This window comes from Clytia hemisphaerica, unplaced genomic scaffold (genome assembly GCF_902728285.1).
Source record: "Clytia hemisphaerica strain Z4C2 unplaced genomic scaffold, Clytia hemisphaerica genome assembly, whole genome shotgun sequence".
Taxonomy (NCBI): domain Eukaryota; kingdom Metazoa; phylum Cnidaria; class Hydrozoa; order Leptothecata; family Clytiidae; genus Clytia; species Clytia hemisphaerica.
The window spans coordinates 494,994-522,793 of NW_027103668.1; the positions used below are offsets into that span (position 1 = coordinate 494,994).

At 34.7% G+C, this 27,800-nt stretch overlaps 3 protein-coding genes across 3 annotated transcripts in view; 2 read left to right on the top strand and 1 right to left on the bottom strand.

Annotated features, from left to right (window-relative positions):
* The window catches only part of LOC136803321 (sperm microtubule inner protein 8-like), a 99,997-nt gene that overhangs the window by 27,956 nt on the left and 44,241 nt on the right, over nt 1-27,800 (bottom strand). The window lies entirely within an intron of this gene.
* Nucleotides 21,309-22,094, top strand: LOC136803333 (dentin sialophosphoprotein-like). Its single transcript, XM_067060048.1, has 2 exons — nt 21,309-21,321; nt 21,715-22,094. Exons 1-2 carry the CDS (start codon nt 21,309-21,311, stop codon nt 22,092-22,094), a joined length of 393 nt encoding a protein of 130 aa, XP_066916149.1.
* Nucleotides 25,035-27,800, top strand: part of LOC136803297 (peptidyl-prolyl cis-trans isomerase-like 1) — a 10,818-nt gene continuing 8,052 nt past the window's right edge. The window contains exons 1-2 of the mRNA XM_067060016.1: nt 25,035-25,123; nt 25,208-25,273. Coding sequence (XP_066916117.1) covers nt 25,067-25,123; nt 25,208-25,273 — 123 coding nt within the window. The 5' untranslated portion in view covers nt 25,035-25,066. The remainder of the gene's footprint in view (nt 25,124-25,207; nt 25,274-27,800) is intronic.

Below are 27,800 nucleotides of genomic sequence, written 5' to 3' on the forward strand. Positions count from 1 at the left end.
TCGGAAATGTGTAGATCGAGAGATTTACAAAGCTGAAAAATGCCTTGAGGGATGCTTATATCCTAAGCAAAATTTTAGAGAAATTTCGAAAATCCAGCCAAAAACAAACAAATTCTGAAAATGAAAGCTCAAAGTAATGTTTAGCATATCCGTAAATTTGCCATATTTGAGCCTAGATATGCTTATAAGCGCAATGCTTGTAAAAAAACATGCATTAAATAAAGTGTCTTCTTAAAATTTGATCAAATGATGTCAATTATACTCATTATAGGAACAGGGTTGTTAAGTTCCCCACGTGTTTTTTAAATTTCAAATACCGGAATACTAACCGTACATTTTTCTTTAAATACCGAAATACCGGACAAAAAAAGGCCCATACCATGTCACCGTAAACCTTGACTGTATAGATCGTTTGCAGCAATATGCGAACATCGTAAAAGTAAATAGCAAAATCCTCAGGTTAGTTGTTTTCACCATTCTTAAAAATTTCAAACGATCTGATTTAGGGTTGTCTACTAATAATTATTCTTTCTCTAAGATGCCGAAAAGTAGGGGGATCATAACAAAAAAGGGATCCGAAATTATACTTCCAAAACCCCAAAATAAGGTAAGTATAGGCTGGAAGCAGGCTTTTTAGAGCAATTCAGCTTGTGTTAGCTAAAATATTTCAAAAGTAAATAAACAGGAGGGGGGTTGTTAATATTGCTATGCGGAAACGTCTTGGAATGTGGAAACCACTATAATATTCATAGCGTGATCAAATCAAATAAATAGAGCTATTGATGCGTTAAATAAACATGATCGTCTAATACTTTTTCTTTTTTCTCTCTCAGTCCTAGTAAACATTGTTTTATTGTTGTGGTTTTTAAGGTTTTTTTTTTCTGTTTTTTGTTTTTTGTTTTTCTTTTTTTTCGTTTTTCCTGTTTAAAGGTAAATGTGGTTTAAACGGCTTTATCTAACTTTTTCAGGCTCTTTCTCTCCTGAGAGAGAGAGAACTCTCTCTCTCTCTCTCTATCGGCTCCTTCCTCTCTCTATCTCTCTCCTCTCTCTCTCTCTCTCTCTCTCTCTCTCTCTCTACTCTCTCTCTCTCTCTCTCTCTCTCTCTCTCTCTCTCTCTCTCTAATTCGATTCTCTCTCTCTCTCTCTCTCTAATTCGAATGATTTTATTCTCTCTCTCTCTCTCTCTCTAATTCGAATGATTTTATTCTCTCTCTCTCTCTCTCTCTAATTCGAATGATTTTATTCTCTCTCTCTCTCTCTCTAATTCGAATGATTTTATTCTCTCTCTCTCTCTTTCACTAGTTTGAATGGTTCTTTTTGTCAATTGACCACTCCTTCTAATTCGAACACTTAGAATGAAGGTTTCCGCATTACAGAATAGCATATAGGAACACTTAGAATGAAGGTTTTCGCATTACAGAATAGCATAGGAACACGTAAGATGAGAGTTTCCGCATTACAGAATAGCATAGATATACTCGGAATGAAGGTTTCCGTATTACAGAATAACATATATACGTTGAATAATGGTTTCCGCATTACAAAATTGCCTGGAATAGTGGTTTCCGCATAACAGAATAACCTGGAATAGTGGTTTCCGCATAACAATAATATGAAATGATGGTTTCCGCATAACAGAATAACCTGGAATGATGGTTTCCCTATAACAGAATAACCTGGAATAGTGGTTTTGCATAACAGAATAACCTAGAATAGTGGTACCTGGAATAACGCACAATAACGGTTTCTACAGGATAGCATAGAAAAAGCCAAAAGAGATGGTTTCGATGTAAGAAAAATAGTCTAGACATGATCTGAATGGGCTAGAAAATGTTCAAAAAATCGTTTTTGAATAACAGAATATGTTTAGATTATGTTCAGAAAAAAGGTTTCTACATAACAGAATAGTCTAGAAATGTCCACCCTCGCGAGCCAGGGCCGATAAACGATTCTGCGACTTAAAGAGGCCAGTACCGTATAATTGGAGGAATCGTTTAGGGCCCTGGTACTTTAGAAGAGAAAATATCAAGAATCTTGATATTTTTCGACCTTTGGACTCTGGCTGAGTGAGTGAGAGAAAGATTTCGGGAAGACAGAAAATCGAGCTGCGAACGCACTTACTAGGATAATTTTCATCAAAATACTGTGAATAGCTTTACGCTGTACGACCACGGCAATGAAAACCAATATCTTGAAAAGTTGGTTTCTCGCTTTTGATGGATGGGAAGCAAGTGTTGTGGAGTGTTGGACTAATAACTGGCCTGGACTTTGACTGTTTTTCTCTCAATAAAAATTTACACTATATATCAATTAAACTGTCTGTGTGAGTTTTAGTTTTACTGGCTCAAATTATCTAATTCAGTCAAAATCATATAATGTTAATGTGTTTTTCTGGATGTGGATGGTTTGTGTTGTTTTGGTTATCTGATTTGACTTTTGCCTATATATTTCCCTTTGACTGACTTTAGTCATGTTTAGACTCAGACAGCAGGTCCTAATTTCAGCCCTGAATTTAGTTGCTGTTAATTATGAGCTTTTTGTTCTTTATTTTTAGAGAAGTTGTTAGAATAAAACAAATCTCATCATGCTTATTATTTTCCAATGGCAATTTGAAGAGTAGCTGATTGACTACTATGTCTTATATAACCAGCCCCACCAGACAGCCCATGCAGTAATGTCAACCGAGTAAACCTAAAACAAAAAGGGTATTTATCAAATCACATACATCATGGCAGCTGCTTTTTTGCCGCTGTGAAAGATGTGCAACACTGGCGAACTGAAGAATGAATTTATCAGATGAGATTTAACGTAGCATCAACCAATTTATGGAATAAACTTCATTTTCGTTGAATTGAGTTATAAAAAACTTTAGCCCTGGTATTTCTGGTTGCTAAAATTAACATTGCTCAATAATTTGGTGTTAACGTACATGTTTAAAATTTTAGAATGACATTTTTGTCCTGCAAACAGTTGTACATGGATCGTAGTATTTATACATTTGGCAGCCAAAGACACTGAAAGGATTTTTGCAATAATATGGCCATTGTTTATATATTATATTGTGGACATCAAATGATAAGATTTACGAGAAAATCACTGTGACATTTTAGTGAATTCATGGTGAAAAGCTGCAATCATTCAATAATTCACTCAAAAAAGCTGTGAATTGTAGAAAGGTTGCAACTTTTCACGAGATTCAATGTGAATTCACCAAAAGTCACAAGGAATTTTCTGAATTTTCCTGTGTACCGTCAACGGCTCTAACTTTGGGACAGGGGTCATATAATGGTGGGTGACTTTCTGGGTCTGTATTTTCACTTACTGCTAAATCTCTCTTGACAACAAAGTTTGTTTTCTATGAGATTTGCGACTATGTTAATTAAATGACTTTGGAGGTTCTGTAAAATGATGGCCGAATTGCTGTCCCATGTTTTATCAGACTGTCCCAAGTTAGAGCATTGACGGTAAGTTATCTTCAGATCTTGCATGCTAATTTACATCAATTATATTAAAAATACTAATTTTTGCCCAAAAGTATAATTATTCTCCAAAAATAACACATTCAAGTTTTTGGGTTATCTCCAGATTTTCTAGAGGGCAGTACCGCAGACAGGAGGGGCACAAAATTTGTGTAGGAGAGCAGATTTTTATGACACAGTGATTATATTTTTANAGTCGAGCGATTTTACAAAATGCCCTCTACTATATCCTGTATCCTGATTATGATGTATCCTATTTTATGATGTACCCTGTTTACACTATATCCCGAAACTTATATCTCATAAATTTTTTTGAGTAATTTGACTAAGAACATTGATGTACACGCTTTTTTTTATAAGAATAACTTCTATAAGAATATCAGGGTGAGATTTCGGGTTTAAAACAATAGGCCTATTGTTTAGAACAATAGAAAAATAAGAATAATGCTTACCCTCAACCAAAGTACACTATTCTTATAAAAAAAAAGCGTGTATGCTTATTAATAGTGATTCTTATAGATAAACATGCGTTTTTTAAGCCAAATAATTTTTTTTGCAAAAATCTGCTTAAGCCATCTTTTACCTATGATGGTACCCTACTTTCATGTAAAAAATCAGAAAAAATTTATGATCCAATTTTTCACTTAGTCCAAAAAACCCGTTTTTTAGCCGTTTTTCGGCCCAAAAATTTTTTTTTTCGAAAATCGGGCTCCGTCACATTTTGGCCACCACCATTTTGCACCTTTGTACCAAAAATCAGATGATTCCTATGATTCAATCTCGAGAAAAGCTGGTAACGAACGGACGGACGGACGGACAGAGGTGAATTTATAGGACCTCCACCCCACCGGGGTAGGTCCAAAAAACAACTAAAAACTGGCCTTCAAGAGTAGTAGAGATAAGAAACAAATGGCAGTTTTTGGCAGATTTCAATAACGAAATCATTGTTTTTATATTTCGTCACACATTGATGTTTGTACACTGTGGTGGAGGGACAGGAAGTTTTACAATCCCAACTTGGTTCTTCTCCAGTGACGTCTCTTGGCGTTGTACCTGAAGGGAATTAGAAAGATCTTCAGTTTCTGTTTGGATTAATGTAAAATGGTTTTTTCAGGTTATTTACACAAAAATAACCTCATGTCTGTCTCGAAAGTATGTGGACACTAACTACCTTAAGGAAATAAATTTTGACGGATTCAGCCTCAAAATTAATTTTTCCTACCATCCGCCAAAATTTCATCCCTTAATGTTAGGTTCAGGGCTCCCAGCCAATATTTTGACAAAATATAGCACCATAATTATAGGGACAGATTGTGTCTGTTTAACCGTGGACGTAATAGAAATTAGATAGACTGTTAACTTTTTCTCTGTCATTAAAGTTGCATTTAAATTATTTTCAAATCGTATATTCAAACAGATTCAAATCGTGTATCAGTATGTATAAGAAATTGAATATTGACACTAGAAATTTTTAAACTTCAACCTCAAAAAGTCGACCGTGCCACCACGTACCACTAAAAGATTTTCATACCACAATGGAGCTATGAGACTCACGTTTAATATATGTCACATGTCAATCTCAGCTCTTCTCGGAGAAATATTGGAAAGATATTCCTAATTCAAAATTTCGTGTCATTATAAGCATTTTGTTTGATTTTACTCGTCTGATGATTTTTTTCTCACATCAGATTTCACAAATGTATTCGCTTGGTATTCTAGCATTTATTTTCAAACTTTTAGCCAGCAAAAGAACGGTCAGGAAAAGTTAGAGAACTTTTTAGAAACAAGGGTATTAATCCAGAGTAATCATTTTTCAAAACCAGTGTCCTTCGAGCCGCCATGACAGTTGTCCTTCGCGGACAAAGCCTGTACATTGATTGTTTTCTGAAACAATAGTTAAAGACAATACTTCGCTCCACCGTTTCATTTGATGTTTACCCAGAGTCTCTATAATAATTCCATGGTCTGATTAAAGGGTAACTAAATTTGTCATAATTTTTATATGTAATTGTTATCACACGATACCGAGTACAATATAGGGTATATTTTTCGAGTTCAGATTTTTCGTCAAAAACTCTGAACGAGAAAATACATGGCTTACGAGCAGGTTCTAGGTGGCCCCTAGAATTTAGACAGCCCCTAATAGAAAAGTATTCTAGGTGGCCCCCTAAGTTTGAAAAACTATTGAATGCACAATTGAATGCAACACATATAGTAGGGTCGTTTAGCATAATTTACTGGGAAAAAATAAGATTTAGCTGAAACTTTCTCCAGACCTTCTCTATAGGATGGTTATTCCTCAGGAAAAAATCCCCTAAAATCCCACTGGTGGAACATCCCTTTTTTTCCCCAAGCAAAACCCTAAGGCCGGTTTTTTTTTAATTTCAAACTCATTTTCAGACATTATCATTATACCATTCGAAAGCTCTCGAAAACTATATAGAAGACTTTTAAATGGGTATAGCCGATTTCATTACCTAACTCAAGATAATTCGCGCAGAAGATGCTATTTATGGTCAACTTTAGGCTAAAATTTGGCAAAAAGTGGAACTTGCGCATGAAATATCGGTACCCTGTGATACCTATTACAAATTGTTCGATTTTATTCTTCTTAAAAACGCTTTCATATGTGTTGTACCAACTTATAACTCATTCAAGTTTATGGAACGATTTCAATATTTCAGTACGTCATCGTTGATAGATTTCTTGTCTTAAAAATGTAAATATATTTTCAATTGATGTAGGATTCCCCCAGCAGCAGCCCTTTAAATAAAGGGGTTTCTCAACTAAATCTATTAGAAAAACTAACTTTAGATTTCCCAGTGAGAAAGTGTCCACATACTGCCACATACTTTGAGAAAAACTAGTTTAGAAAATTTTGGTCTTACTTCTCTGTTTGAGCTAATTTGAATCAGACATCTTCTTGGTGAAAAAGCCAAAAATGACCTTGTTGGCACCATTGGGACGATTGCAATTGAATATGTTGTACCCTACTCAGTAAAAATCAAGTAAAAGTTGGTACAACTACAGGTTTATGAGAAAAGGACTTACTTGATTTTATTACCAGTTCTCATTCTGATCCACTGAGGTACAGGTCTGTTTTGTTTCATCTTCTTAGCCAACTTTCGCTTGATGATGAAAGTCTTGTGTGAACTCTTAAAAATAAAAACAAAATTATGCTGGTGAAAATAATTCGTTATCTACAATAAAGCCTAAAATCAGTGCAGAGAGATTTGCTTGAAAAATTTTCAGATCATGGCTTGGCAGCAGGTTTTAGGTGCCCCCTAAGATTTAGGTAACCCCTGGTTGCCAAATATTTTAGGTGACCCCTAACCCGAAAATTATTTTCAAACAATCAAACAAATACAACAGTTAGTTTAGCTTATTGCTAAATAGAATAAATGCCCTAAGAAATAAGAGATAAGCTAAGTACTGATCATGCCAGATGCCAAATTAGGTACCAATTGCTGCTCGACCTTTTAGCCCCCCCCCCCTCAGGCCAGGGGGGGGGTTCCAGCCATGCAGATCAATTTTCTACTTTTCCAATAAACAATCTAACTTAATTTAAAAATCTATAAATGCAAATCTGTGATAATTTTTGTCTTTTTGTTTTGGACTTCCAATTTTTTGACTTTACAACAGCCGCACTTCCTTTTTCGAATCTCACCTGCGGCTAATATAAATAGTCTTATGGAATAATGTCGTCCACATGACTAAAGGTTCAATCTCAAAATAAGAACCTTGATAAATTGAAAATCTTTCAATTCTGTTCTGTTTTTAAGATACATCATCATGTTTTTATGTTAAAATACCCTTTTTAGGTCACACAAAGCAATAAATTGGTTCTATCCATGTACTCCAAAACAGATCATAAATAAACCCTTAAAAAATCTGAAGCATCAAATCACGATCCTACCAACGAAACTTGGGAACCACCAGAAAAGTATCAAGTTGTACCACTTCTATAAAAAGAAAGTTCTTGTGTGTGTGTTTCACTGAATTTGTTTATCAAAGTTTTTCTGTGTCATATTAATTGTTATGAGAAAACAAAAAAACAATTCTCAAGAACTTTAAAGGTCGTAGAAGATTTCCCCTTTCTTAAAGGGGGGGGGGTGACACCTTCCAAAAAAGTGAAGAAGGGGGATCAGAAATTTTCACTAAAAAGGGGGGGGATAGCAAGGAGGGGGGATTGTTTAAGAAGGGGGGGGTGGGGGCTTAAATATACTGTAGATTATTTTCCAGCACTGTTATGAAATTTTTGTCTGCATGAAAGGAAGTTCTTTATTTTCACTAAAAAGTGGTATTATATTTGCCAGACTTAATTTTTCTTTACTGTTTCCCTTCCCTTTTTACCATAAAAAATTTAGCCTGAAATCCTCGGGGGTATTTTTAAAGGTTGGGGGGATGCCAAGAAGGGGGGGGGTCAGATCCCTTTCCGCACTATGCCTACTCAGAATCATGTTCGAACTCAATACTTTTTTCCACCACCCTGTATAATTGATTTAGTTTTGTTTTGAGAAGAGTTTGAATGTCTTAAATCAAATAAGGTCATCAAATACATTCGAAAAGACATTTTAACCTATCAATCAAAGCAAACTTATCAAAAAAATTCAAAAGTAGAACAATAACATTGCTTGTGAGAACGAAAGTTACACACGGAAAGCAAAATGACAAACAAACTACCACTATATAGATGAGAGAAAATAAGAGAAAACCTTAAAATCAACCAGAATTTACAACCTTTCGTTCACAGCAAAATCACGTATTCTTTTACAGCCACCTTGTTTTTTTCTATTCCAGTTTAGTACATGGTATTTTTTTCATCCAATCAGATTGCACAATTTCACTTCTGCTTTTTCTAGTCCAATAATGAATAAAACAGGGAACTTTAGTCACATGACATTTCTATTGAAAACCCCCGTGAAATACAAAAGAAATAAGATGTCTACCAGGGGTCATACTACTGGCTACAGGAACAGAAAGCAAACAATTAAGGCCTATGTTTTTGGTTTTTCTGAAGGACAAAAGGTATAAGGTTTACTAAAGGCAGCCTAAAGCTGGGACCATTTGTTTTAAAGATATGGGCAAAAAAGGCACTTGTTTGAGTGATCAGAGGGGGGGGGTATCGAGTCGTGTACTGGGCCATAGCTGGTGGGGTGGTATATAAGGTTAAATTGAGTTAGTACAGTGTACTAAAAGGGTGGTCCTCTGAGAAAAATACAATGAAAAATTTAGTACAGTGTACTAAAAGGGTGGTCCTCTGAGAAAAATACAATGAAAAAGTTAGTACAGTGTACTAAAAGGGTGGTCCTCTGAGAAAAATACAATGAAAAAGTTAGTACACTGTACTAAAAAGGGTGGTGTTCTGAATTGATACACACTGAGAAGTTAGTACATTGTACTAATTTCAGTGGTAAAAACACAAACCCAGTGAATTCCCATGTATATTTGCCCTAATTTGCCAGGTCCAAGCTGGTCAGAGACCTCCAAGTTAAGGCTGGTTAAGCTATACAAATTGGTACACTGATTTTCTCCCAATGTTTCCTGTTTACTTGATTGGATCGGTTTCAGAGTCGCAGCATGCGCAAGTGGAGACCGGCCTTAAGTCCAATCTTGTTTAAGTTTTCTTTAAGGCCCTATCTACATTATGGCAACAACAAGAATTTGAATGTGTAAATCTTCGAATCGAAGCTTTCAAGTTTTATGAAAACAAATCCGCTCTATTGTTTTATGTTTTTTAAACCTTGTTGGATTGATGTTAATTGAAAAAAATCTGTACATAAGTGAATCTGAAACAACCGTACGTTCGGCCAAAAATCAGGTCTCCAAAATCGGTCCCTTACAGCAACGATGTAAAAATAATAGATAACCAACTACCTCTAGAAGGCACTTCTCCCAAGAGAACAACCATTGTTTTCCTATTGAAATGAGCACTCCTTTAAAAAGCTCTGTGTGCAGTGCGTGTTATGCTTTTAGCTAGATTTTGACACACTTTTTGACATCCACTGAATTGATAGAAAATTTGAATTGTTATTTACTGCAAATTTTGGATTTTTTTTCAAAAGATAAAGGTACCAATCTTTAGACAAATCGACTACGGATCGGCCTGATACCACTTAATCTTCATCTGGATAAATAAACGCTCATAAAATGCTGTTATCTGAAAAATATATGTGTGATTTGAAGTGCGATATCTCACGAATGAAAAGTGCATGAAGGTTGCCTGATACAAAATAAACAGATGAATGTTTATAGAACAATAATATCTAATTAAAAAATTCCTTCTGTGAGGCTGCCTATAGGAAAATACAATTTTTTTAACCCAAATTTTGGAAAAATATACATCACATGATCGATTCTGTCCAATAGAAGGTTGCAAATGAAGCAAGTTTTTATTTAATTGCACTTTTTACGATGCAAAATGTCATTAATATTTTTACAACCGTAACACGGATGTTTTTTGAGAATCAAGGCAAGTTGGTTATCTATTATTTTTACATCGTTGTTTACAGTGCAGGAAAAATTTGGCTGATAATCGACCCTTACAGTGTAATTTTTTGAAATTTCTCAAATTTTACCTCAAAATTTGGTATTTTATAAAATTTTACACCCTTACAGTGCACTTTTTCCCACTTGCTCACAAATCAACCCTTACAGTGCACTTTCCAAAGTCCAAAAAACCTACCCTTAAGAGCAGCACGTCCAGTAGGTCACTTACCTGGAGTGCCCCCCCCCCCGAGGAAAGCACCTGTTTGATAAAAGATTTTCTTTTTCAGTTTGTGTACAATGTTATTAAAAAGTCTTTTATTTCTATTTTTCAAAAAAGAAAAACTGCTACAGCTTTCCAGACAACCAGAAATCAAGTCACAAGAAGGGAAATAACTTAAAGTTGGTTTTGAGTGTTTTGACGTGCTAATTTCAGCTGATTTCACTGTATTTGATTGACTTTGCTTTGTCTGTTTCATTGTTTCAGTGTTTGTACTATAAAAGGATTCAAGTATTCTAATATTCAAATCTTTCCTTTTATATAATTTGGTGCTTTTCTTAGCAAAATGCTTCAAAACCTTTGTATATGGTCGCAATTAAACTTATCTGGCCAAGAAGAAATTAGAACAGTGCACTATAAGGGGTGGTTTCTAAACTTATCTGATCGAAAAAAACAGCTAGTACAGTGTACTAAAAGGGTGGTATCAAAGCTCCGGCTGTGGAAGAAAGTTAGTAGGGTGGTGTCAAAGCCCTGACCGTGAAAAAGAGTTAGTACAGTGTACTAAAAGGGTGGTGTCAAAGGCCGACCGTGAAAAAAAGTTAGTACAGTGTACTAAAAAGGGTGGTGTCAAAGCCCCGACCGTGAAAAAAGTTAGTACAGTGTACTAAAAAGGGTGGTGGTCTAATTTTTTGGAAAAAAATCCAAAAATCAAGTTAGTACCCTATGGTCCAGTACACTGACTTGGTACCCCCCCCCCCTTGAGTGATCATTAGGATTTTACTTAGAAACTTTAATTTTGATACCCCTGCCCCACGCTGTCTTGACATGAGCGATGGAACTATCTTGGTCCCGTCTCCTGAAATTTCAGATCATAACAAAAAAGGAACAAATTTTTCTAACTCAATGAAAATTGGAAAAGCTGGTTTTTAACTGTTTCTGATCCTTAAGTGCTATTTTTTGTAAAAGCTATGCAATTCATGTTTGGATTTCTAAAAAGCCTACCCATTCATTGTCAATATATTTTTTATTTTCGAAAATATTCAGTCAAATCTTGCAGGGTCTTTAAGAAGAAAAAATTTGCCAAAATTGATTTCAGAGTTCACATTTTTGCCCTATACTAGACCTGATCAATCGAACTTGTCAAACTGAATCGGACAATTAAAGAAATTAATCAAACATATAATCAAACACTCTCAATTTTTGAAGCAAGGCTGGACTTGAAAAATTGTTGGTTTGTCGTCACCCGACCGATCCTACCTCGAAACCTGCCGACCCAAAAAATTTCATTGCCATTTAAAGAAGATTTGGCAATTCATCAAATGATAAGTTTTATTTAATATCGCATATTAGAAAGGTAGAATATTTACAGCAAACTTAAGGCTGGGCTTAAAAAATTGTTGGTTTGTCGTCACTTGACCCTAGATTGTGGAGGTGGGTGGGTCGGTCGGAAATTTTTTTTATTTTGGTGATTTATGAAATTTTCGTCCATGGAAGGGTTAACTGTTTGTTTACATTTAGGTAATTTTGAATAAAAAACAGTAGTTCTAGCAGGGAATTTACTATTCTAATGCTTGAGACAAACAAGATACGAATTTTAATTTTTTTTTGTTTTTTTTTTGTATTGTTTCACCACCCATTTTTATTTGTATTTTTTCACCACCCATTTTAGTATTTAACTACCCTGGGTAGTAAATTTTTTTTTGAATTTTCATCACACCACCACCGTAGTAAACGTCAAGTCTGAGATTTTACTACCGACCCCCACTGGAAAATTATATAGAAAAAAGCATTCTTCAAAGCAAAATTCAAATGTGTGTACGGTCTTTCTCATAATAGTGCAATGAATAGGAATTATTTTGGCAAAGAACGTCTTAGAGACGTGTTAAAACTTATTTAAAATAACTTTTAAAGATGTTTTCAAGTCGTCTCAAGAGACGTATCATAACGAAATTCATAAAATTAAGACATCTCAGAAACGCCGTAGAGACGTCCATAACTCATTCCAAAAAGACGTCTTTCAAGTGTACTTATTATAACCAATTCTATAAGAAAACGTAGAAACAATGTTTTTAAAACGTCTTGCAAAAACGTAATCTGTAAACGTTTGAAAAATGTCTTTTTGACATTGTTAAAAAACATTGAAAATGCAACAAATACTAACCTGAAAAAAACGTTTCCTAAACGTTGAGGGTGGACAGGCCAAAATTTTCCCCTCAATTTTTAGAGACCAAACTAATTTTATTTGAAAGTCCTTACCTTTGTGAGAAAAATGAGGGGTCTTTTATTAGAATTGGTTAAGTATTCTCAAAGTTATTCCATTTTCAAAACACAAAAAAAATCACCTTTTCAAAGAATCGCCTCCTTACAACACGCCAGCAAGAAATAGATCGTGTTCAAAAATAAAGGCCTGTTTTGTGACATTTCCAAAGTGGCTTACATTTATTTCAATAAAATGAGTATTTTGGGTGGCTGACAGCTCAATCTTTCACATAGATAACTAGAATGATAAATCTTTTCAATTTCTTTGGAGCGAAATTAAGTGGCTTCATAGTTAAAGAGATATTTCAAGTTAAGCTATGAGTCGTTTATGTGGCTGACAATGTTGGTGGCTTACAAAACTAACCATTTTCTGCCATTGACAGAAAAACTTTCTAGATTTGCGTCAGCCACTCACTTTTAATCATTTTAGCAGTTTTTAAGGCATTTGCATATTTTGACCAGATTTGTTTCATTATTTTATTTGAAAAAATGGTTATTTACAGAATAATATAAATTTTAGCTCAATTCAAGCAGGAACTAGATTAGAAAATGAAAAAATGTAAGCCACTTTTCTACTCTTTTAACATGCAAAAATGTTGCTCTTTTATCTGTTTTGAGATAATATAATACCTCTAGTTATTGATTCAAGTGTAATTTTCAAACTAACGATTCCTTTCATTTGAGGTGGCTGACAAAACACATATTTGGACCTGAAGCCACACATTTTACTCATTTTACCATTTTTCTCATCAGAATACGTTCTATGTGTAAATACCGATTTGGTTATAAATTTTCAACGTTATATTTGAAATATTTCTCAAGTTATTCAAGAAAAACCATATTTTTGTTATTTTTCAATTTCAAAAAATGTCACACTATTTTTGAACACGATCAATAATTTTCGGAAGCACCAAAATCGCGCCAAAAATGGCGGATGAAATCTAGTCTTCCGTGTGGCAGGGTGTGGGGAGTTTTGCTAGTGCGGTCTGAAAATCGGCCCAATGACTGTTAAACTTTAGCTTATCGCTAATGAGCTGGAAATGATAGCTAAAGACAAATTTCACCACTAGAAAGCTGAAATCCTCAGCTTTCAGATGGTGTATGGTGCTTAAATGAAAAAATCCACAAGTTTTTCTTAAAAAATCGCAATTTCTTCTTTTTTTTCGAAATTCCAGACGGCCTGTAGATTTTCAAATAAAGCACTTTGTGATAGATTGTAGCCTAATCTTACCCTGGGTTTACTAAAAAAACCGCCATTGAAAAGATTAACCAGCTCAATAGCGACAGCCATTTGTTTCAATGTGGGTTGAGAATTTTCTGGTGCCGTGGTCAGCGCTAAATTGCGTTTTCACCTTGACGTTGAAAAACATGAATATCTTTGGAAAGAAAATAGATACCTGGATGCAGTTTTTTTTACTTGTTTCCCTGATAATTCCTGATTGATTTAAAAAAAAGAACAAACAGATTTAGATGATTTAAAGGTAAGTACTAATGCATTGAAGTTCATTTTTGTAAATTCTTCCTCGTTCTGCGCAAAAAATCTCGACGAGTGTGCACCCTAACGTTGTGAAAAACGTTTTTAAAATTGCCGGTTGGGGTTGAAGTAATTTGTAATCAATTTCTAATACACCTTATCAGAAATTCCACAAAAACAATCGCGCTAAAATGGATCCGTTGAAATTGGGAGGTAAACATAAATGGTAGCGCGAGTAGCGCTAAAAGTCCCCGCGTAAAACAAGAACTCATTTGCTTATATCGGGCTTTTTTATATGTTCCTAAAAATAAACTGAATTTGAAAAAAAGAAACAAAACAAAGCTTTCAAGATGCTAGCAGAAGCTATTAGAAAGAGAAAAACAACAACTTCGGTGGTTCTTCAGTTGATTTGGAGGCTCTTCTGGCATTAATATTTTGCTTTTGGTGTTTTGTAAGGCTGTTTGCCTGAAAACCGCAATATCGCGCTTTGTTTACCTCCTAAAAAGTGTTGCATAGCAACAACGCGAGGAGATGAAATTTCCGATAAGGTGTATTGATAATTCATAAAAGGTTTTACAAAACCTATTCTCTTGATGTGACAGACCCACTTAAAAATGAAAATACAATACACTGAATAATAAAATTTATTTGCCTCTCTCAAAACATTCAAGTCACAATCCAAGAAAAGGTCAATGAAAAAAATTGTTATAAGACTTCCAACTGACGACAACTTCTGTGATTGACACAAACTAATCTACCCTACATCATCAATCCGTCAATATCTCTTAAATAATCGGTCTTGGTTACCTTGTATTTCGTAAATATTACAGAAAAACTATTAATCTTTCGTAGATGAACAGTATTTCAGAGTGAAATAGCGAACTTTAAGAACTTAATAGTAAAATATTTACCATGATTGCTGTTGGCCTCTGGCAAAATCAACAGAATATCGAAAGGAAGATCGAGCCGCTACTTGGCTGCAATATTGAATAAAGTGGGCGGCAAAGTGATGATGGTGGCGTTGCTTGTTTCCCCGCCCAATAAATAGTAATGAGTGAGGCGGGTGGAAGGGGCGGAATTGAAAATGGCGCAATGTCATTTATAGACATTTCGCGCCAAAAAATGGTAGACATAGTCGCCAACGACACGAGCGAAGTATATGGTGTATGGTCTGGTAGGAATGGTGGGTATGTAGTCCAGGTCGCCAGGAGCTCGAGCTCAACTACTTTTTGCCTTTTACTAATTCTAATTCAAATCAGGAAGCAAAGATAGTATACGGCAGATTTTCTGACTAGGTGGGTATGGCGATTTATGACAGTCTGGGGAATCCTCTCAATTGCACGCTTATGTTCCGAGGCACTGCTGTTCCCCTCAGGCAAAATCGTCGATTCTGTAGAGGTCACGAAATTGCCGAGTACAGACGTCAAAAAAAAAAAATTCAAAATGGCTGCCGAGCGAGCACTGACAAAAACAAAAAATTAGGAGTTTTCAATTGCCTACTACAGCAGAATAAGACAGAGAAATGCAGTAAAATAAAAAGTAAACAAACCTTGAACCTTTTGTTTGTCAAAATAAGGAAAATATTCTAGCTGCAGTAATGTTTACATTCAGAAATAAATCCATTTTCCACCAGACCTACTACAAGGTTTCAAACCACGCTGCGGCATTACTGGCATTGAATTCTGACTTAAAAAATGTTGGTCCAGTTCCCTAGAAAGGGTATGATTACACTTCCAAATGACTTTTTTTTACAATAACATTTGTCTTCTCACAAATCCAAAAATAAAGGTTATAAAACCAACACGGGGGTCAACATTCTTTACAACAAACCGTCAGATCAAACTTTATAAAGATCAACCACGTAAATGTCACTTGTTTTCCTGATATCTGAATAATATTAATTAAAACCTTTCTGTATATATTTGGTTCTTCAAAACCATTTCCCTTTCCCGCAGCAGGCTTTAAAGTTCATGTTGACCCCCGGTTTTATTTGCGCGGTAATCTAGAAAGGCCTTTAGTGCGGTATAAACAAATGATTTCATTGGTTTAAAAAAGTCAAAACATCAAGCTATATCACGTGATCAGAATCATGATCGGACTAAACGGAAGCCGTGGTCATATGTCATATGATATTTTCGCGCGTTTTAATTCGGCAAAGTTTAGTAAACTCGACCACGTATCAATGTTTTGATTTTTCAAGCGGGGATTTCTGTAGAATGATAAAATATGGCTTGGCTGGAATCGACACCATAACAGCAGTGGAGGCCGTAAGCGCGCAATTGCACAGTTATCAAAATGGCAGAATTTTTATCGAAATTGTTCTGAAACGGGCGGTAAGCGTTAAGCAAGAGTGACTGGTGTCGGCTTTTGCGGTAAGCGTGCAATTGCACGCTTTAAAGTTTCCTATATTTTTGACACGCAATTCCTTCCGAAAGCTCTGTTGAATTTCAAAAGCCTAGGGCAGTTTTACTCAAAATTTATCGTAGAAGAAGATTCCGCAAAAATGGATTGCCCGTTAATCCATGCCTTCGCCCGAATTAGAGAATTCTGAACCCCTTGAAATCCCTAAGCAATTTCAACCGGGGCGGGAGCGGGCGTAAATTATAACCATGCAATTGCGCGTACGCCCTCGGAACATAAGCGTGCAATTGAGAGGATTTCCCAGACTGTATGAGAAGGGCACACTTTTGAAGGGTGTAAACAAAACAAACTTAATCTGTAGCATCCACATTAAATTGGTTTGCTTATACCGTGAGTGGTCCTAAATCCGACAGCCCTGCCTAAATCCGATGGGGTCTTTTAAAGATACAAACTAAAATCAATACAAACCTTTCGCTGTGACGCAATGAAGATACCAAAGTGTCAACTAAATTGAGAGATTTGATACACTGAACCAATTGAACCAAATAACAATAATTGCTTCTCATACAAAACATAATTTCTTATTACAAAATTGTTAACGTTTTAAACAGGAATAACAAATTCAGAATAATTAGAGGTAATTATTTTTACAACTCACACTTTTTTGATCACATTAATTGACATCTTGGCATTATAGTAATCTTGTTAAGTGTTTTATTTTAAGAGCTCAATTGCAATAGTTTATTGTTCAACTTGGAGAGGGAATGTTTGTAAACATATAATTTTTTTTCATAGCAGTTATTTGGGGGGTCGGATTTAGGCAGGGCTGTCGGATTTAGGACCACTCACGGTAGCTAAGGTTTGTCTGTGCATAGTTTCTGCTAATAGATGACAGTAGGGTTAAATTCTCTTATAATTAAGGTGGTCAGTCTAAATTTCAAACTCATTTGCAACAAAATGTCAAACCAAGTTTAATGAAAAGCCCTTATCCTTATCCTCAGATCAGAAAACTAGCTGTATTGTATAAGGGTTGCGAAGCGATCCAGACTCCACCTCAATTCGCAAGTTGCTAGCAAAATAAGAGACACTCTAAAATCCCTAATAAAGCCGCTATTATAGAGACAGGTTCATAAGAGCCTTGTTGAATAGTTATGTACTCCAGCATAAAAACAATGATACAGCCATGCATAATTTACTGTATCATGCATATTTTAAAAATTATGCATGGCTGTATCATTGTTTTTATGCTGGAGTACATAATTATTAATATTATTCAACATGGCTGCCTCTTTAAAAAAAGGTCTATTTACCGTCATCTTCAGCTGGTCAGGATCTACTCAAATTAGAACCTTACTGTCACATACATAAACTCGCTATTTTTATTCGAATCATGAGTCGTCTGTCGAAATCATCAAAACATAAAACAAAAACAAAAATGTACAAAGATGGCTTGTTGTTTCTTGGGCAGTTTTGATTTATTTCTTGTGACAAATTCGACAAATAGACCTTTTTTCAAAGAGGATGTCCTATTGAATAATTATGTAGTCCAGCCATAAAAACAATGATAGAGCCATGCATAATTACTGTATCATGCATATTGTAATAATTATGCATGGTTTTACCATTGTTTTTCTGCTAGACTACATAATTATTCAACAGGGTGGCCTCTTTGAAAAAAGGTCTATTTGATTACCTCCGTACTTCTTTATCATAGAATATCCACTTGGTTTTGCAAGGTAAGTTTCATTCACTAAAAGATAAGAGCACTCCTCCCGCCCACGCGACCTGCAAAAACCTCTCATTATTGATTGACCTTATTTGATACTTGATACTTGCTGTTAAAAGTCAAGGGGTGATGAAGATCCTTTCTGTCAGTGAGGCTGGAACTTCGATTTTTGAGGATTACGATTTTACCAGCTTTTTAGCAATTTTTGCCTTGCTAACCCAAATCTCGCAGCCTCTTTACCTTAAAGGAAGATCGAAGTTAGAGTTTTTCAGCAAAGCAGAATTTTTTTCATCTTCACAGGATCGATATGCAACAACAAAATACATTATTTGGTCTTTGGGTTTGTTTCTGACGTTTTTTCTTCAAATAATATCGATCACTTTCCTTTTCCCCTTGAGTGCGCGAGAAAAAAATGATTAGCTCGCATTCTCGCGCGGGCGAATAAAGATGAGGCGGCAATCTTGCACTGAGGGTGCTACTTAGTTTCTGCCCTATTTTGCACCAACAATAGAATGGTCTTTGGGGGGTATTCCAAATGATAAACGATGTCGTTCTGTAAGTGTTTATTTTCTGAGTGATACAAATAGTATATTAAGTATTATTAACTTATTTATTTAAGTATTTTTGAGCCCGAATTTAAATATCTGGTTAAATAACAAACAAATGATAGCAGTTCTGTTGTACCTCAAACCCCCGGGAAAAGTTTTTTTGCCGACTTAGCTATTTTACAAATTTCGGAAAAGAACTCCCATAGGAATTCTGATACATAACCCGATTGGTTCATTTCGAAACGGCTTCAAGAAAGTCATAATGGCAGATAATTTTAAAAGTTTCTGAGTAAATGTGTGTAATTATCGATGTTGATGGTTTGTTGATTCTTTAAAGAAAAAAGATAACAGGTATAGCTTTTTCTAATCCTGGAATATTGAGGTTCCAGCTACACTGTCTGTCACCATTCAAACTATTTCTTTTCCATTTAACAGCAAAATAAACTTTTAAAACCGAAGAACCAGTGCTTAGATTGCTTAGATGCGTGCCGCCCGCGCGGCGATAGACCTTTTCGCCTTTCCATCCGCCATATTGAATTGTATGCAAAAATTATGGTGGCCGAATTGCCGTGGTGAAAGTATGCAAAACATATGCAAAAAGAAAGTATTTAAAAAATGTAAAACTTACATGCATAATTGGCATTATATTAAAGTATTAAAGTATAATCTTGTAGAAGAAAGATTAAAATTTGCTTCTTTTGAAAACTAGAAATAATCAAATTCGCTCATCTCTTAGAACAAGCACTTCAAAAAACCATAACATTAGACATAAACTCAAGCTGAAAAATCACCCGCAAAGGACAGAAATATTCCTTATTCGGCTGACGGTAAATTATTCTCATGGGAATAGAACCGTCAAACGATCAAATCAAAATATTGATCTGAACCCGCTGAATGTGTGACATCATAATTACTGCTTTCAGTTTGCGTGTTTTGAAAGTTTGATGTGTGTACTCCTTCTTGGTGGAATACTTTAATGGCATGAAAACAGAATATGCAATGTCTTTAAGAACAAATTTCTAAAAGGCTTTTGTTGTTCTGTAAATATTTCTTTTTGGATTAAGAAATTCCATCTTTTATTTTTCTAATGTTTATAATATTTCTTTATAAAATGCTTTTTTGTCTTTTTAATCTTTGTGTAAACTTGCATATGTTTTGCATATTTTCGAACTAAATCCAACCACGGCTTTTTCGTTCCTCTATTTTTGCATACAATTCAAGATGGCGAATGGAAAGGCGAAAAGGTCTATTTGATCAACTTCAGATTCTAAGTCAGTGTTTCGGCTTCCGGTAATTTTGTTGCTGTTCACTGCTAGGGTACACCATTTTAAAACGGCTTTTTTCGCAGTCCTAGCTACCAAACCGAGAAAGTTTTTGTGGCTTCAAGCGAAACCATTCAAGGTCATTTTGATAAAATCATCGGTTTGAAGATGTGATTTATATAAGTACATTTTTGCTTGGGATAGAAGTTAAAGGTACGTGCACACAATGTAGCAAAACTGCTTTGCTCATAAATTTGCTTCGCAAAAAGTCATAACAGTACTCATAAAAGAATTACGTTTTTGTCTTTTTTTACTGTTTTTTGCCTAGCAGATATAGCAAACATAGTACTTAGATAAGTATAAGTAAACTGAGCCTTAAAATTGGCTGTAAAAAAACTCTGCATTTGTAGAATTTTCTCAAACTTTCAAGAATAATGATAGAACAAACCTGTTTATGAAAATTAAACAGAACATTTTTTATCTTCCTCCTTCTTCATCTTTAATGAAGCACTCAAAGTCTACTGACGTTTTTAAGCAGATAAGATATTCTTATAATTACTGATATTCACTGTACACTGTTCGTTTTGCAAAATCAGTGCCCCAAGCTATTTTAATTGATGTAACAAAGAAACTTATATCATCAGCAAATAGGAGAATCATAGACATGACATTGTTAAGGGGGTTGTTGATGTCCACGTTTTTTTTTGTTTTTTTTTAAGAAACTAGTTTTACCAAGCAGTCTCAATGTTTCTTAAGAAATCGGCTTTTTGAGCCCTAAATGTTTCTTACATGTTTCTAAACTTTTTGACATAATCAGCCTCATGGAAGGCTGGATTGGAAGGTTCTTAAAAAAAACGAATTAGAATATGTTATTTTCTCATTCTCAGCCTCAGCATGTTTCTTAGATGTTTCTTAGTTTTTAGGCATTCTGTGCCTCATGTTTCTTAAAATTGTTTCTCAAAAAAAAGCGTGGCGACAATGTAAAGGAGTAGTCAAAAACACTCAGGCGATACCACTGACAGCATTGTCTGTCATTGATTGAGCTTGGCAGAGCTTGGTAAACCCTAATCAATTGTTTTCTATTAGTCAGAAAAGACTTAATCCATCTCAAAATATTCCCAGAATTTCTGTATCCATGTAGCTTTTTCAATAGCTATGGCAATAAAGAATGGTATCAAAATTTTTCCAAAAACAAAATATAGTATCAACTTTTGCTCTCACAGCACTCCTCCTGGTAATTTACGAGTTTTTCGGTGGTAACGGGACCAAGTTGCTTGATGATGAGAAGCCTTTCGTCAGTTAGGTGTTTAATAATTTGCTTTCTTATAAATGATTCCATCAACTTATGGACTACTGAAGTCAAACTAACAGGTCGACAATTTATTACAAGGCTAGGTTTTGGGCACCCTCGTTTTATAAACTGGCGTCCCATTACATACATGTGCCATTTTCCAATTGTCTGGTATTTTTTATTAGACAAGATCTTATTCAAGATGATTGCTAGGGGTATAGCTAGATGGTCAATCATTGAAACGAACTATTTTCAAAAGTCAGAAATAAAGTAATGATTCAATCTCGAGAAGAGCTTGTATTTTTTATAGTGACATACATCAGTTAAATGCATTATTTTGTATTTCAGGGAGAAAGAGTTAAAAATGCATAAATTTTGAGTTAAATTATCTTTTAGAATTATTATTTTAATTTAATCCTATAGCTATAAAGATTATGGCTTGATACTCCATACAGAATGCCTTATTCTAGCCTTGCCAAGTTTTGGACGGAAGATTTGATATCACTTGAAAAGCGAGTTCAAAACTGTGAGGACAATACTTCAATCAAACTAAATGATATTGACACTGTAAAAAATGCATATCTAAACCATCAACAATTCAATTAAAGAAAAAATTGATGATGATGATGATGATGATGACGATGATTCTTCGCTTTCTGATATGGAAAGGAGCGATGTGAGTGACAGTGATACAAGTGACAGTGAAGCAGAAGTAGAAGATGAAAGTGGAGAAGAACAAGCCGTGAATATAAATAAATCTGATGATACAAGTGATGACGACTGCAACTTTCAATTATGTGAAAAAAGTGATACAACGAACATGTCTGACCTGAATAAATCAATTTCTTCAGTGGAGTGTTTTGATTCAGATGCTGAGCCTGATGTTTTGCAAGATTTTGTGAGTTGCAATGAAAAAAGAACATATACTGGTAGCCTCTCATCTACTGATGATGAAAATATGGATAGTTTATATGACGATTTTACTTAAAAAATTTCCCAATTTTTGAATTATATTTATTCTCTTTAAATCAAATTGGTATTCAGAAATCTCAGGCAATTTTGCAAGATTTGATTTTGTGAAATTTGAAATTGCGTCTCATGAAAATAAATCAAGTTTAGGTAAGTTTTTTGTTTTTTAATTTTTAATTATTAGCTTTCGATCATGTTCCTCATAAAATTCCCATTATAATAGATACTTTGTTTTTAGTGTGTTTTATTCAAGCTATGTACAGATTTTATTTTTATTTTTATCGTTAACTTACTTATTAACTTTAACTCTCTGGGGGGGCCTCCATGATCTTGCCTACGTCGTGTGCGCGCTTAGGGGGGGTTTTTCAGCATCCCAAAATGCACTGTAAGGACTGCAAGGGTCGAATTTTAAAACGAATTCAAAGTAATTATTAAAAAGAAAGGTTTTTACTTCTCGTTTGTTTGAAAAAGTTTCTATTAATTGTCTGATAATTACAGCTGACAAGAATAATTTTCTCATTTTTTCTTTGAAACAGAAAATTTCCCAAGCTTCTTCTTTCACGCAGATTTACAGCCGAGAAATATAGTGCACTATAAGGGTTGGGTAAATCACGAGAAAATGCACTGAAAGGGTACCTATTCAGCCATATTGAACTACACTGTAAGGGTACGATTTTGAAAGCTGATTTGCGCGGCACTACTGCCGTTTCGAAATCGAGTGCCCCCCCCCCCCGAGCTTTAAATTAACCTTGATTCAATTTGAAAATACCTTACAATGGAAAACGAGTTTTTTAAAGCTCAAAAGTTAGCCTTGTGATCTAAAAAATGTATTAGGAATGTCCAGGCTTTGAGCTAAGTTAAGCTTCTTATACAAAGAAAACGTGTATAACATAATAAAAACCCATTTTCCTTCAAAAATACAGGAACTGGATTTTCTCTAAACACAAAAGAAAAATTTCCTTTTAACATACGGATGAATAGAAATATTTTGGGAAATTGCCTCTGAACAGGACAAATAGTAAATCACTAAGGGTTAGTGACTCTTACTTATACAAGGTTTATTTTTCTAACGTAGCAGCCAAGAAAATCTAGCAATGGACGAGGTTCAAATAACAAAAACAAAAGGAGCATTTTTAATGGAAAATCCTTATGGAGCTGTTGTTGATCACAATAATAAAACCACTAGCACAGATATTAATGTTACTTCCAACGATGATAGTAGCAGTCATGATCAGGGTGGACCAAGTGAAGAAATAATCGATGTTATCAGTGAAACTGAATCTAATTGTACTGAAGAACATTCATTGAATGAAACAGACAAGAAATTAGCTGGCTCTTTATTAACAAATGAATTAGACTTATCAACGCTGTCATCTGATGAAGAACAAGAAATATATTTCGAAGTTGTAATGAGAGCAACAAAATACAAAATCAAAGCTCAAAATGATATTCTTGAGCTTCAACCAGACATTGATACAGTGAACGAAAGCGAGCCTGATATTTTGCACGACTTTTGGACTGTGATGAAAATAGATTACATCCTGGTCACTTTCTTCCACTAGTGATGATGAAAACATGGATAGTATATTTGACGATTATTTTTAGATTTTTCTAAATTCGTTTTCTGGTAAAGTAATTGTTTGATAATTGACTGGGGAAAGCATAACTAATTAATACAAGCAAGTTTGCTCTTTAAAATAGTCTTTTAATTTCAAGCTTGATATTTTGTTTGTTTGTTTATCATATGTTTCCATTTTGTTAAAATTAGCTCAATATTTTGATAGAAGGGATGAACTTAAAAGGGATAATCAACTATTCTTAGATAATGTTAGAATGGCTCATTTTTAGCAGAAAATTCGCTAACCCTTTCATTTGAAAGTATAACAGGCAAAAAAGGGTCAGAACTTCAGACGAAAAGGCAACAAATTCACTTGTATCAACTCTGCGAAGCTACTTTAATGGGATAAATTTTCGCAGGGATTAATTTTCGCGGATTTCGCGTATTTGGGTGTCATCCGCGAAAATAAGTCCCATTGGAAATTTGAAAAAGGCCCATCCGCAAAAGAGGTTAGAATTTTGCAATCCGCTCATTTCTTTAAAAGGCATCGCCTAACTTTCAATGCTCCTCGCATATGAAGAAGGAGGGAACGGAAAACAAAAATTCTTTCATTTAATTCTTATCCGAATTTCTCTTCCGCTTTTTTCCCAAATAGCTGTGAAATTTAGCGCCGCACCATGGAAGTCAAAAACTTGAAGTAATCCAATCTCCTCGCCCTATACAAACACCCTCATGAAAAAAAAATTCTTAATTTTCCTGGAAAAATTTTATTTCAATGTTTTAAGCCTTTTCAAAATTTTTAATTTGTACCCCAAACCGCGAAATTAAATCCCCGCGAAAAATCAGGAAATCCCTCATCCGCGAAAATTAATCCCCGCGAAATCTTAAAATTTCGCGGATGAGCTCAACCGCGAAATTTAATCCCCGCGAAAATTTATCCCATTAAAGTATTCATATTTCAACAGATTTTTCACGTCTATTTGATTTGAATTGGATGCAATCGCAAGTGAAGCAATGTTGTCATAGCTTGCTCTACATGATCACTGCCTAGCCCTCACATGTATCCCAGTTATCTTTGAATAGTACTCTTCTAGTTTGGTTAAGAAAATCTTTTGTTAAATCTTTTTAAAACGTTTTTAAATCTTAATATTTTTACATTGCAGAGACAGGAAATTTTCCATTTATTTTTTGTATTTATTATACATCTTTTTAGTATTTTTGAAAGAAAGGAAAAGGAAAACCAATGTCAATTTATCCCATAAACCATCATGCAATATCTTTACCTACAAAGTTATTGTTTATTTTGTACCTGTAAGTTTCTGATCTTTAGCTGTCATGGTATGTTTTACTGTATATTAATGTCCGTTAACTTTTCATGATTACAGAAGCACATATTGTAAAATATCAATAGAGATAGAAATAAACAATCAAAGATGACAGTTCCTGGAGATGATTGGAGGCCACCCAAGGTCACCCTGCAGACTTCAATGGTAATTGTTTATTGATGAAAATCGAGTCAATCGAAATGAGCCTGTGAAACTTTATGCTAACTCTTTTATTATGGTTGGTTTTAGGGGAACATCGATGTTGAACTGTATTGGAATCACGCCCCAAGGACTTGTAAAAACTTCGCGGAACTTGTAAGTTATAACTCATTGTTTTCCATGCATTTGTGTTTAAAAGGAATCTATCTTACTACTATACTAAAAGAATTTCATATTTTGTGTCTGTCACGCTAAAATAGGCCATTTGACAGTCGCAAAGCGAAGGAGGTAATCAGGACCACTGCCTGCTAATGACGACTTATTATTGGTCCAAAGTTTTGAAAAATTTTGAAGATTATTGCGTCTAACCAACGGGAAACTGTTAATGGGGCGCAATCAGTCCTGATTACCCATGATTCATTTCGACTGTGAAATAGTAGACCAGTTGCGATTTCGAATGATTTTATTTTTTCATTCATGATTGAGAGATAAAATTTGCTCCCAACACAACCCCCGTTCAAAAAGAGATTTGACGTTCAAATCGAAAAAGCCCCTACAGTGACTTTCTAACGAAAACAATGAAGACGTCAATTATTAAAAATATCATGAAGACGGCATGGCACTTTCTACAAAATAGTTCATAACAATGAGTTTTTAATGTCAACGCAGTGTAGATAAAAACGGAGGTCTTCCGCACGAGAAGTGCATATAAGTCCCGTAATTTGCGATATGCCTATATGATTGTTTTGAAATCAAAGTATTTATCATTTGTTCTTTTTAAGGCGCGTCAACCTCAAATACGCAAAACAAAAGAGCAAGATTTTTTACTCTTCTTTTCAATTCTTATACACTGATAATACAGTTGAGCGCTCTCCAAATAGATGATTTACTATTTGATAAGTTTCCGTTTTTCATTTTAAATTGAAATCACGACCTTCAAACTTCCTGAAGAAACTAATTCACACCCCTGAGTCAGTGGCCCGGTCAGATCCACCCCGGTGAGTAGCCCGGTGAAGAAAATGCTCAAAAACAGCCCAAAATTAAGCCCCGGGGGAAAATAAGTCAACCCGGGCAAAAAGGCTAAAGGTTTTGGAAACCCGGGCTGTGGCATGAAAGTTTCTGTTTACCCCGCTGGAAATACTGAAAATTTTGATTCCCCCGGTTGAAATCAAGGAAAGCTTGGGTTACCCCGCTGTTAAATTAAAAAAGTAGAAATCTTAAAAAATAGAAAATGTATGAAATAGAAAAGTAAAACTTGAGCTAAAACGTACTGTGTTACCAATTTGAAAATTGTAAAAATATGTAACTGAGCTACCAGCTTGCGTGTATTTACCTAGTTCAACCGCCTCGATACTTAGGTTATGCGGCCATTTTTTGGAACAATTTGATTGCGGCAGTTCGCGCGCAATGGAAATATTCTTACAGCAAGCCAAATAAAAAGAATAACAAACAAAACTCTCTCACAAAAATATTTACAAAGGAAAGTGTATTATGTTCCCGAGCATTAACATTGGATCTCAAAAAAGGTTTTTGCTCTCTCTCTTCAATGTTTACTTTAAACATCATGAATAATTTAGTAGTACCTTCCATCATTCTGAGGGGCGGGAAATTTTCATTCTTTTTTCTGTCGTTTTTTCGGGTTGGTGTAAGATGCACGATCTAAAGTTTAACGATTCCGATGCGCGATCTGTGCATAAATATGGAATTCATGCGTAATTTGCAAATTATGATTAAATATTTAGGCATTTACAAACTTTCATTAGCTGGAAACTCAATTATATTTAAATATATTTAAATCAGTCATAGATAAAAAGAAGTGAAAACCATGTGCTTCCTTTGTACTCTCTCTCTCTTTTAACTTAACTCAATAGGGCTGTACCAAGAAAATTCATTCTCATAATAGAGCCCATTTTTTGCTTCGTACATTACGGTCCGAAAAATATTGTTTGCCAATATTTCTTTTATTTGCTTAAGAAAGAATCCTATATTCGATTACATATTGTTAAACTGAGAGAGCAAAATATTTCTTGTTGTATTGTTTACTTTCCTCTCTGTCTATTGTAATATGTTCACAAGTTAGCTTCCATTATCACATATGCAAGTTAGTTTTTTTCATATTTTACGGTCGTAATTTTCAGTTCCATTTCGTTTTTATCGCATGAATTTACCGTGGTAAACAAAAGCGAGAAAAGATTATGCCATTGTTTTAGAATTATGTTATATAATTTAAGTTATACGATAATTATTAGGAATAATCAGCATACTTTATACATGGATCGCGCATCGTGAATCGTAAATCGTTAGATCTTGCATCTTAAATTACACCAACCCCTGTTTTTCTCTGTCTTTTATTAGAACTTTTTGATTGAGTTATTCTTTTTTTTTTACTATCTCGTATTTTCGGGAGAAGACAAACCGTGGACCCCTGATATGGACCACCAATATGGACCCCCTTTAAATGGCTAGAAAAGCATTGTGGGTATTTCCCAACATTGAATAGGTAGTTATTTGTGCTATATTAGTCGTCCTATATAATATAAACATATTACAACAGTTATAGAGATAGATACATGATACATTCTGTTATTTAGACATAAATTCAGTTCGTTCAGCGTGATTTGTTCTATTGTTGAAATGTTGACACAAAGACAAAAACATTCAAAATATTTATTATACCGAAAGT